Source organism: Augochlora pura, chromosome 10, assembly GCF_028453695.1.
Source record: "Augochlora pura isolate Apur16 chromosome 10, APUR_v2.2.1, whole genome shotgun sequence".
Taxonomy (NCBI): Eukaryota; Metazoa; Arthropoda; class Insecta; order Hymenoptera; family Halictidae; genus Augochlora; species Augochlora pura.
In genome coordinates this window covers 32,674,410-32,687,244 of record NC_135781.1, presented here as the reverse complement: position 1 = coordinate 32,687,244, position 12,835 = coordinate 32,674,410, and the positions used below count along the sequence as shown (strand labels likewise).

Genomic DNA, 12,835 nt, shown 5'->3' with positions numbered 1-12,835 from the left:
ATGCGTGCAATAGCGGCGGGATGCGACGTTCATTACGTAATGCTGGGTATGCTATGTTTTAGGGTATTCGGGGACAACATTCTTGCTAGAAAGCCACTCGTGACACGAAACTTCTGCAATCAGCATCGTTCAATCACTCCAACTAATTTCGATGTACCGTAAAAGAAGCCAAGACTGGGACTCGTTAAATTATCGCCGCAATTTGATCCAATCATTTTTCGATGCTCGCACAATTACGAACCGATTGCCGTATTCGTGACGTCGAAAATAAAGACGATATCGAACGTTTAATTGTCGCGGCAAATTAACGATAATTAATATTCGAAACGATATTAAGGAAACCTAGAAAGCCAAAATTTGACGAGAATCCCGAGCAATGTTTAACAATATTTCCATAATCGAAAACATTCGGTGGGGGTTGCTGCAATAAGAAGACGATCGCAATTTTTCATTAAATTCAAAATAATATTGTATCTCGAACTATATTAATTAAATTATATTTATTATATTTCCGTGCAGTAAAAAAAAAATAGTAAAAAATTGAAACTGTCGCATTTAATACGAAAATAAATAATTAAATAATAATGATAATATATTTCATATGTTATAATAATATATATACTTACTATAATAATAATAAATTTCACCCTCGTGTTCCGCGAATTGTAACACCGCGCTACTCGGATCAAACAATTATTCGCGAGCGTGGCGAGGTCACGTGTTTAATGAAATTAGAGCGCACGAAAAAAAACCATGCAAGAACCTCTGTCTCCTTATTGCCGCGAACTCCGGAATGTTTTGCCGAACGGTATTTCCAGCGAGCGTCGAACGAGTGAATCAAAAAGAGGGCAATGCGGGGGGGGACACGTAAAGCGGGGTTACACTTACATCGATTAGAGAATAGATATAGTATACGTGTACGTATAGGATATATAGTAACGTAACGAAATATGCACGCGTACACAAAACAGACAGAGAAAAATAAATGGTTACCTGGAACTGTTGCATCGGGTAGGCCATCATTTGTGCCGGCGGTGGTGGTGGTGGGGGTGCGGCTTGCACCCCTGGGGGTGCCGTGACCGTCGTGGCGTGGTGCGGTGGTAACTGTGGTCCCCCAGGTAATCCCTGGCCCCAGCCTGCTGCCGTGCCAGCGGCGTGGACACCCATCCCCATTCTGTATTTACAGGTTGCTCATGTAATTTTCCGGTAAACAAATGAGCATCCGAAGAACAGAGAATTTTTCAGCCGAATTGCCCTCGCCCACTAGCTTCCCTCCGCCCGAAAAATTTATTCAAGCATCCTTTATCACAGTGAATAAGATCCTACTTATCAGTCTGAGGTTTTTAGAAAAATTTGGAAAAATCGTGAAACATCTAACAGGGCGAAGAGGATTGAAAAGCATAACCTTGACATGAATGTTAGAATATTTGATTTGGACTTGTGACCAATGAAAATGTCGACGTCACAATTACCCTTCTACTAGCTTCTCTCCACCCGAAAAATTTATTCAAGGCATCCTTTATCACCGTGAATAAGATCCTACTTATCAGTTTGAGGTTTTGAAAAAATTTGGGAAAATCATAGAATATTTCTTTAACAAAGCAAACAGGATGTAAAGCTTAACCTTGACCCTATAATATCTGATTTGGACTTGTGATTAATCAAAATGTCGACGTCGCAATTACTCTAGAAATAAATCTACCAGCTGATAATATTAATTATCGCGATCGTGTTAACTCTCTGTACATTTATTAAGATCTTTAGATGAAAGAGAGCTTCTGGTTGGGATATTTTGGGTTTATCAGTATCATTGCCAGTCGCGCGACAACTACCGTCGCGGTTGGATGTGTCGTATGGTCGTAAGTTCGCAGCTCACCCCATGTATTGCGCCTGTTGATAGCCGGCGAACTGTCCGTAAGTGTATCCCTGCATCCCCTGCAGGAAGCCGCCCGCCTGCATCTGCGTCGCTGTCGTCGGGTAAGATTGGGGCGGATACCAGTATCCGAGCTGTCCGGTGCCGCCGACGCCGCCGACGCCTCCGACACCCGCGACGCCCGCCGCCGCCGCGGCGGCAGCTGCTGCCGCCGCGTAGTATGGGTACGTCGCCGACGATAACGCCTGGTAGAACACCCGAGATCAATGAAATAGAAAAGAGTAAGGGTAATGCCTCGCGATTTTATGCTTAACGACGCCAATAGGGTTAGGAATGGTAATGCGAGCCGGGTTTCGCCCTAGTCGCGCCCGCCCCAGCTCCCTTAAAAATCATAATCCCGGCGCGTGTATACGCTCGCGGCTGAATCGCCCCGCGTTCGAGAACGGGGAAACGGGAACGATCCGAGCGATAACTTTTAAACGCGCTCCTGCGACGACGCCGGCTACGCCGTATTTTCCATCGCACGGACGCGTTTTCTCAGCGGCCGTCGCGAAAATCCTACGCCGAGATTCTTGCGATACCTCGCGGGATCTCGTCGACGAGACTCGGTTGCCAGCCGGGATTAATTCGCGAATTTGCGAGGAAATTAGGACGCCGGTAACCGATGCGCCGGAGACTGATTTCTACGGTCTCAATATGACGGGAACGCGCGATGCTCGAATTACGCGTTTCGGGGTGTGGTTTATATGGGGTAGCATGGGGAAGTCGAGAGAAGTTCTTCTCGTTAATATTTACTATATTATAAAATTGTATAATTGTATCGGTGAGGATTTTTAATATAGAATCATTTCTAATTTTACAGGTTTTTCTGGATTTATAGAATTTGCTTTTGCGATGTTTTTCCCTGATAAATACGTAAATCTAATATACTGCAGTTCAATTAATGCGTTCATCTGAATTTATTTATTCTTAATTTATTATTTTAAATTTATCAAAATCCGAGATATCTGGTTATAGAATACGGAAAAAGATGTAAAATATCATGACTTTTAATATTTCGAGGGTGGACATTTTTCTCCAGGTAGTAAGAATTAAAGGGTGAGCCCTTCGTCGGGTTAAACTAATACATTAAATGCAGTTATTAATACTTCCAAAAATTTAATTCATAAATTCTGTCAAGCAAAAATCGACTCCACTTTCGCTTTAAACGATTGCTACATTATATTTGCTTCAACTAATTAATATCCTCGAATAATTAAACACCTTCCACATTTTCTATCGAAAAGAAGAACGACTCCCTTAACAAGCCGTGAACAAACGAAGCGTAGAAAATAACGAACGCTTGGAAATCGTGTCACGCAACAGAGAAACCATATCCCTAGTACGTTGCCGGCGTATGATGGAAGACAGGATAGGATGGCCGCCGCGCGCGCGATAGACCCGTGAAATCGATCAGGCTCGATTGTCGTCGGCTCTCCGAGGCAATTCAGCAAGGTTAAGAAGGAGATCGAACACGGAGGACAGTGTAACACGCCGAGCAGAGGCGGCCGCGCCATGGGACGGACGAGGATGAAACGCGCGGTGTTGCGATATCCTCGGCAGCTCGTGGGAGAGCGAGCCGCGTTATGGGAATAGGGATCAATTAGAGCGATGTCACGGGCCGGGTAACAGCGGATGGATGGACAGAAGTACCGCCGAGGGGGAAGCGAAAGGGTCGGCGAGGAGGACGTACTACGGGCTACCATTCCCAGATCGGACGTACTTACTCATCCTACCGGCGCTAATTGCTAAGAGACCTAATAGACACACTCGAGGAGCAAGACTCGTGAATAGACCGGAATCTTGCCCCGGCTTTCCCGGTGTCCCCCTTTTCTTTACCGTTTCTGTTCCGTGTTCCTCCCCCCACCCCCGGCACCGTCCCACGTTCCGTTTTATCTCGTCCACCACTTGCGCGCCGGGGACTCGTCGTTTCGCGAACGCGTACCACGGAATTAGAAATCGAATACTATAATTATTTCCCGCGCCGATGCCTAAGAGAGTTTACCGTCTCGCGGACTTGCTACCCGCTAATGATCCCTAAACGAGATATAATGGTCCTCCGGGCGAACGGATTCTGTATCGATGCCGATGGAGAAACCAATGATGTCCCGACGCGAGAGAGAGAGAGAGAGAGAGAGAGAGAGAGAGAGAGAGATCCGCGCAAATTAATTGACGACGGTCTCGCTGTCTCGGTCGTGATTCTCGTTTTGCCGGACGGATTCCGGGCTTTTAGCCCGTCTTCGATTCTGCCCCGGATTTAAGGGAACGCGGTAATGAAACGTACGCCTCGGGTACCCGCCGGCCCTTGATTTCATTCCGGCTACGAACGCCTGTCGATAAGGTCGATCGAACTCGTAACACGACGCGAGTCATCTCAATTTCTAATTCGGGGCCGATTTGGTCCTCCCCTTGAAAATCGACCTGCGATCCTCGGCATCTTTCGCGAGGACTTTGAAGCTGACGCGTTGCTAACACTTAGGGGAATATTTTTCTTTTATTCTATTTAGCTTGTCTTTTATTCTATTTAGCTTGTCTTTTATTCTATTTAGCTTGTCTTTTATTCTATTTAGCTCGTCTTTTATTCTATTCAGCTCGTCTTTTATTCTATTCAGCTCGTCTTTTATTCCATTTTTATGCGTTGGTCAAAATAATGAAAAGTGTTTTAGTATCGCGTGGAATTTGGAATGTCGTCGTTGAATTTAATTTTTTAACAACTTGTCTGGCATTCGATCCGTCAGCTTCATCGGACGCGGCGATCTAAAAGTTTAATGAATGCCGAACGTTTTACCTGTCCGGTTTGTTGAGCATTGTTCGGGTCTCCGCTCTCTTTGCCCCAACTGCACTTCACCGTCTGGCCGTTGATGTCGGTGTTGTGCACGGCCACAATAGCGTGTGTCGCCGATTCTTTGGTAGAAAACCTGCAACGGAAGAAGATCGTTAACTTTGGATTAGTCATCGCAGTTTTCTCCTTAATCTAGGGCAGGTATCAAATAATTTCGACGTATCGAAAATCACTCGTGTTCCGAGAACAATATAATTCCCATGAAATCGACGAAATTACTCGACGGTGAGCCTCCCGTTCGCGAGAAATAAGACACAGGTCCTCGTTCGAATAGAAATTCACGGGAAACCGCATAACAATTCAATGCGTCGATATCGGTGTTTTCCTTGGGGAACGTTCCGCCGGAATATTTCGCCTGGTGAAAAAGCGCGCATGTGTTTGATTGAAACGTCGAATTGTTGCCGGCCGCTCGCAAAAAGGCGATCGGAATTATAAAAACTTATGAAACGCGCGGAGCGTTCGCGGCCGCGTCGCGACAGGTAAAAATTACAGATAAAAGTTTTCGCGCCGCTCGCGAAAGTTACGAGCGAGTGCCGGCCGGTTTCGTAGACGGCGGCGAAAGAAAAATATGTGCAGCGCGATTTTTCCGTCCGTTTACGCGTGTGCGGGGGGAGGGAGACCTTATTATCGTAGCTTTCTCCGGGCTACACGAAATGGTCAGCGCGGCTCTCTCAGCGAGACTCTTGTCGTTTAATTTATGTGAGTTTACCGCGCGCACGAATGAGCACGATAATTGTGAATCCCGGTGAATCTAGATTACCGAGGATCTGGAGGACACCGTGTTAAATCATAGTTTCGCGCATATATATCGCGGGGGTACTTTGAATTTCATACAGTTTCGTGGCTGTTCACCGTATCGAGCATGTAAGCGAACTCCTGATATTATCATTTTGTCGATAACGACGGAGTTAACCGGTCTCCTCCTGCTTTCGCAACCGGCTTCGGCCGTGCGTTGTTTATCCCCGTACCTTCCTCACGCACTACTTACTTTAATAATAATTATAATACCACTACTACTACTAACAATAATACTACTACCGATAATAATAATAATAGGGATAATAATACCGCTAATAGTAATAAGAATAATAATAACGCATCGTTATTAAAGTTAATAAAAATTAAAGTTATCGTTAATGAATGCATCGGCGAAATAGCCAAAAAGTATCAGCTGACCTCGAATAGAAATAATAGAAAATAGAAGGAATCCAATAGAGGAGAAATTATTCTGATAATATGAGATTGTCCTAGACCAGTTAGCTGTCTCTGACGAGTATACTCGTCACGAAGGAATACCAATATTTTCTACCACGACGAACTTATGTGCTAAAGCGTAGTCTTTTCTGAAATTGCAAACTCTCCGAGCGATCGCCGGATAAAAATTGCTCCGGACAGAGACTCCTGGATTTCGACGAGACACATTGCCAGCTTTGAGGGTGCAGGGCTCTTAATTTCCTCGGGGCAGGCGGTCTGAACGCGCCCGAGAAGCGCAAAGGGGGGAAGAATAGATCGCGATGCCTAGAGAGAGAGAGGAGAGAGAGAGAGAGAGAGAGCCGGGTACGTTACATCCAGTTACCAGGGAGCGTATATCAGCCATCGCTTATCCATTTGGAGCACGTTCCTCGGCAAAAATTCGATCAATTTTCGTCGCCGGACCATCTCACGAGAGCTCGATTGTGGATTGACGAATACGACACCGGGGCCGACGGTGTCGCCTAAAGAGGACGAGAACGGGGACGAGGTCGGGGGGTGGACGAGGAGGACGAAGTATCCAAGCTCGGGTAAAAATCATCGAATTTATCGGAGGGATTAGGTCACTTTTAACATCCGCGCCCGGAACTGCACAATAGCAGTTCCGTTCCGAAGTTCATTCTCGATCTACGTCCTCGAGCGCGGCCGAGGGATGGTCATCGTCAGCAACCGACCGCCTCCTCTCTCTCTCTCTCTCTCTCTCTCTCTGGCCATCGCAGACGTCGACGCCTCGTTCTCACACCGAGTCTAAAGCACAGCCGATAACCAGTACCAGATAAGATTCTTTCTTTTCAGCTGGGAAGAAAGGATCTCTCCACCTTCTCCTCCTCCTCTTTCTCCTTCTTTTTCTGCCCTCCTCTTTCTCCCGTCTTCTTTCTCCTCCCTTCATACCGGCGTCTCTCTCTTTTTCGCCAGCCATACCGGCACTGTGCTCCACACAGCGTATACCACCGTCGGTGCAAGTCCATGCGTCATCCCGAGATATTCGTTTCCGAGGCTTCTGACTACAGAAGAATGGAGGAAAGGAGGAGCAATTAGACGGAAGATATCCGAATGACGGACATTGTCCACGGGAACGGCGAGGGGCTGCGGCGGACACCGCGGACGCGGGAACTGAAAACTGACGTGGTGGTTCGCCGCGCGGCCCGGCACACGGCCGGAAGAAAGCAGAACGAGACGTTGAATAGCGCGGAATAAGCGCGAGAAACCGTCGGCGACGCGCGTCCCGTCGCTTCTCGGCCAGGTCCCAAGCAACCCGGCGTCCGACCGCCCGGGCGAACCAAAGAGTTTTTCGTGTCTCTCCGCCGTTCCACCCCCTTTCTTCCGTCGGACGTTGCTCGTTTTCGAACCGCACCGCCTCTGTTGGATTCCGCGGAGACGGAAACCACGACTGTCTTTAAGGACCCGATAGATTCTGATTCGCTGAACGCTGTTCTGCTCTGGTGTGCTTCTTCTTTGTGTGAAACGTTGTTAGAATTTTAGCAGAGATGTTATATAGTAAATTCTCTCGAAATGTCTCGCAGTTTGTTAACAGAAGTGGACAATTAGAGAGGAGGAAGATATGATAATCGTAAGAGAATTGACTGATATTTCTACTAAAAAATTGACTGATTGTCAGTTGTGATAAAATTGACTCACTGTTAATTAAAGTAAAATTGGCCGACTGTTAATTCTATTTAAAAATCGTCTGACTGTTAATTGAAGTAAAATTGGCCGACTGATAATTCTACTAAAATTATTGGCGCCTCGTAACTTGTCTTTATAATTCTTGAAAAAAAGGCGATTATAGAAGCCAGCTGCCAGCACGATATATAGCAAATTCTCTCCAAGTGTCCCTCAGCAAACAAAAATCTCTCGCAAGATTAACAAAATACAATAGCAAAGGGTTAAAATGAGACAGCAGATGAATTTCTCCTGTTCCTCGTTAAATTGCGAATTGCTTGAAGAATAAAATAGAATCTATTGAACAGATCGTCGATGAAGCAGAAGAACGTTCTTTCGTCCCGATTTGTCGTTTTCCGCATGGCTCGTCGCCGTGCCTCTCCCATCTTTATGCAGATTTGTATAAACATCGCAAAGAAGAGCAATCGGTAAAATACACGAGCGATCGCATCGCACTGTGTTCCGTTCGAACGAAACGAATAGGCCATACGTCGCGCCGATCGAAGACGTCATTTTTCACGGTTCGGTCATTTGAGTTGCTCGGCCACCGTTATTTTCCTTGACAATGGAGTTCAGTGATTAGAACCCGCATTGTGTATGCTTCCTTTTGTGGCCACGTACGCGGCCGTGTATCCCCGTAGCCGAAGCGATGGAGAAACACAAAAGATTCAAGAGATTACGGGAAAGGTAATGTATTATATCGCATTGATGAAAACGGTGTCCGTGGATCTGTGTCTTCCATCATGAGGATGACGTGACGTACTGCGCGACGCGAACGATTTATTTTAATACTATTTACCGAATGACGGAAAATAATGTGTTCGAAGGAATTATTTGACTCGATGTTTCGTTCATTTATTTTTGGGATTAAAGGAGACGGTATGATGTCATGTTAATAATTCTATTAAAATTAGTAATTAATCATTTGTCGATTAATATAGTGATATCCAGCTCCAAATAATTTTTTAATCGATATAATAATCCCTGCCGCAGCTTTAAAATAATTTTCCAATCGTTACAATAATCCTCATAGGATTTTCAAAATAATTTTTTAATCGACATAATAATTTCCGTCGAGGCTCCAAATAATTTTTTAGCGAATAAAATAATTTCCGTCGAGGTTCCAAAATAATCCTTCGATCGCTATAACAATCCCCATTGTCTCGGTGCAAATCAAACGCAGAATAATAAGGAAGGACGTGTAAAGCACAGCGTGACACGAGCTCTCTAAAATCGTAGGAGTCACGGTTATTCTACCGCCGATCGTGCTCGCGCCAATGAAAGGGGATATCGATCGATTACGTAAGTGATTTTCCCAGCGTCCCGAAATTAGCTATCAATTTTGAAAGCATCATTGCGCCCCCCCCCCCCTCATCAGATGCCAAAAGTTCCGTAAGGACATCATGATGTCGTCAGTGCTTCGAACAAATTTTACCGCGCTCCCCCCCACGCCCACCCCTCCTGCCGTATCTCTCTCTCTCTCTCTTCCGACGTTAGACTTTTCCAATCCGAAATTTGGCAAGCGGAACGCGGCGAGCTTGAATTGGGTGGCTCCGCCGACCTTCGGGACCGTAAATATCAATCGCGCGTATGTTTCTCAACCCCCGGACGCGAATCAAAAATATATTCGCTTTTTAATCCTGGGAAACGAACCGTGCGGCCACTTTGACTTCTTCAAAGTTGTCCAATACCGTAGATAGCACAATTTAACCTATAAAGCTAATAATTAAATCTTTAGAATTTTAATTATTTTTATTACAATATATTAGAATATATTTAAACGATATGGCTTGAGATTGGTGGAATCGTGAATTTATTTATACGAATTGTTTTTTTATTATATTTTATATTCACATTATGGGGCGTTTTTATGCACACGCGGCGACCAATATGGCGTCGCTGACGTTCGCGTTTACGTCGAGCCGGCACCAAGGGGTTTCGCGATAAAAACGGCGCTCTCGGCTTAACGGGGCGATCGAAGGAGAAATTTGCTGCTCGCTGTTCACGCGGGAGATTCTCATTTAACGAAGCAACTCCGTACGATCGCGTCGGGTGGAGGGCTCGTCTCGATCTCGACGTTACTTTTCGGACTTGTTCCCGGTTCGAGCGGAGAGCCCCGGCGCTACGTGTCAATTTAGTCGAACAGTCTTAAAAGTTCCAGTCCGTTAGGGAAGCCCAGTGATTGTAGGTACGGAGAATTAATTTTCCGAGACTCGTCCGTATATACCGGGGGAGAGGCTAACTTTTTCTATTGGTCAACTTAACTTCCGTTTCACTTGTTCCACGACCACCGCCGTCCGTCCGCCGTAAGTCCTCTCAACTAAACGGGGAGAACGGCGGCCGGGTTGGGGCGGGGTTCACCTCCCGGGATTTCTCGTCACGGCTGAACATCCCGAGGAGATATTACACGTGACGTATATCATCGCGACATTTCAACAACACTGCCGCCGCGGAGAACGGTCTTCGGGGACAGCGAGAGAGAAGACCGTCGCGGCGGATCGAGGGATCGACGGGCGCGCGCGGGCCACGCCACTTCCGCGCGAACAAACTTTTGAAATTAATAAGTTTCTGAAGAACCGTGCGTCTTACTTAAGTGTACATTTCACAGGTGAGCGATCCGCTGGAATAATTGCTGAACTTTTTAAGATGTTTGCCCCCCCCACCCGACCCCCCCCCCCCCTCTCTCTCCTCCGGCGCCGCCCCAACTCCGGCGAAATTATTTACTTTAGAATTTACATTAGAAAAGTTTCGGTTTTATTATCGTCCGCCGACTGCAATATTCCGCGGGGAACGTTCAGCTTTTTCATAGTGATCTCCGGAATTTTCGGATTTTTGTAAATCTCGTTTCGACTCGCCGCGGCCGTTCCAGCGAACTCGAAATTTCGGTATTTGCCGCGTCGGACCACGGTCGGACTCGAGTGCGAAATGTCCGATAGGGTTGATTTATGATTTTAAAACCTTCGCGCGGTTTAAAGTCGTAGAAGTAATAATTGTCGAGTGATTTCGAATGCGACGAGCTTTTATTTTCACTGGATTTGTATGTAATAATTAGACAGCGAATTTTATGCATTAGCAACGTCTTTTATTATCTTTTTTAAAGAAATACAGAGCAGCGAATCGACCAGAGGAATTCAGAAATCAATTAAAGAAATTTAGAAATATCGAACGTAATTGTTATATAGTTATATATAATTGTTAATTAGCTACTGCTCTTTTCGATTACTGTAGACGATTTCCATTTTGCATAAAGTTCCATACTGTAGTAATAATAGTAGTAATAATTTTTAAAAGCTTACCTGATGAAAGCATAACCCTTGTCCTTAAATACACGTATCTCCTGGATGGATCCGAAAGGTGAGAAGGTCTTCTGCATCAGTTCTTCTGTCAGACCATTGGTCAGCCCACCGCAGTATACCGTGCAATTTGTTGGACTACTCTGATTGTACACCTCGTCGAATGTCAGCGGCTTCGCATTCGCTGCAAATAGAAAATAAATATCGTTAGCAACGAATCACATGATCGCGCTGTTAAGTTAGTTACATGTCTGTAATATGAAATAGACATTCTCGACCGAAAATATATATTTGGATCTATCATCTATCGGATATATTTATACAGTTTCGTATTATCATTCGCATAATTGTCTGTAGCTTAATTTCCGTCGAAAGTGGATTAGAAACTTCCCGTCGAAAACTTCGTCGGGCCAACTCAAAAACAACATACTAAACGCACGGCGCACGAAAGTTCCCGGCAAATTATATTCGATCTATTTACACACCTTGTAATTTCAGCGAAGTTTGGATAACCGCGAAGTTCGCGATGCGCAACTTTGTATTCGGGGCTAGGGTGGTGGTGGTTCAATTGTAAAATTTTCAACACGGTCCGCGTGTAGAGGCGCGTTGTTCAAGGTCCCAAAAATTCGTACGTGTTCCGTTCTACGCTCGGTATAAACTATTTTACGTAACTAACAAAGTCAGAGGTTCGAAAGCTGTTAAAATCGGCTGTGACCACTTTGTTTCAACAAGGAGCGTCGATTAATAATCGCGCGGCGTGCATAACTATTTATTTGACATAAACTGATGCATTGACAATGCACGAACAGCCGCGGCAACCACGGCAAAGTGGTAAATCCAATTAAAATTCATCGAAAGATTAATACAAATTCCTCGCTTCGTATATGTCCCAGAAATTCGTACGTAATTGCACTATTTCACGAGGTTGTTCTTTGATTGCAATGAGGACTATAATTATTTTGTAATTCTTGGGTAAATTCTGTATGCTAGTTCTTCGTTATGACGTCTGTGAAACGCGATAAAATTCTAAGTTGGCTGATTGTTAACTGTAGTAAAATTGACTGACTGATAATTCTAGTAAAATTGACCGATTGTCAGTTGTAATAAAATTGACTCACTGTTAATCGAAGTAAAATTGGTCGATTATTAATTCTACTAAAAATTGACCGACTACTATAACCTAGACTGACTATTAATTAAAATAAAATTGACCAACTCTTAATTTTAGTAAAATCAATTTCAAACGCATTAAACATTTATTTGACTCTTCGTTTTGCGTTGAAAGTTCGAAAATAATCAATATATCGCTGTCAAAGAAATTCGATTCCTCCACTTGCAGATGAATGCAGCAAAGAATAAATTATTCTACGAACTTGTAAATGATCAAAAACGATGCCACAGGATACTCTATTATTTACAATACCAGTGTCGGCAGATCTAATAAATACTGTGTACTCCGACTAGAACGTGACAAATAATACGTAATATCCAATTTCAACGATTATCCAAAACGTAAATCTCCGCATGCATTGGTTACTGTAGCGATGAAATTTCACTGAGATACTCAATACTTATTTATACTCGATCAAAATACTAAAAAAAAAAAAAACCAAGTGCTACCAATACCAGGTATACATGCAGTACAAAATCTATCCAATTTAATCTATCGTCGAACATTATCCAACTCCGAGCGTTTCGTCCAGTTCGAGATTAAGTCGAGGTTATAATATACAGGAGTAACTATCCAAAGATCGTAACCGTGGCAGAAACTGTAGCATTCAGACACTAGGTTTACGTCGAAACGACGCGCCAAAAATCTGAACAAATATTCCTATTTTCATAGACTCCGTACGAAATAAATACCGTCATATTTTA

The 12,835-nt window shown here is 44.4% G+C and overlaps 1 protein-coding gene across 6 annotated transcripts in view; it reads right to left on the bottom strand.

The window, feature by feature from the left end:
- Positions 1–12,835, bottom strand: part of LOC144476475 (nucleolysin TIAR) — a 680,102-nt gene that overhangs the window by 14,125 nt on the left and 653,142 nt on the right. For all 6 annotated transcript variants that reach the window (XM_078193491.1, XM_078193490.1, XM_078193489.1 and 3 more), the window contains 4 exons: positions 10,964–11,144; positions 4,701–4,830; positions 1,877–2,118; positions 994–1,174 (listed from right to left, as the gene is read on the bottom strand). In XM_078193491.1, coding sequence (XP_078049617.1) covers positions 994–1,174; positions 1,877–2,118; positions 4,701–4,830; positions 10,964–11,144 — 734 coding nt within the window. The remainder of the gene's footprint in view (positions 1–993; positions 1,175–1,876; positions 2,119–4,700; positions 4,831–10,963; positions 11,145–12,835) is intronic.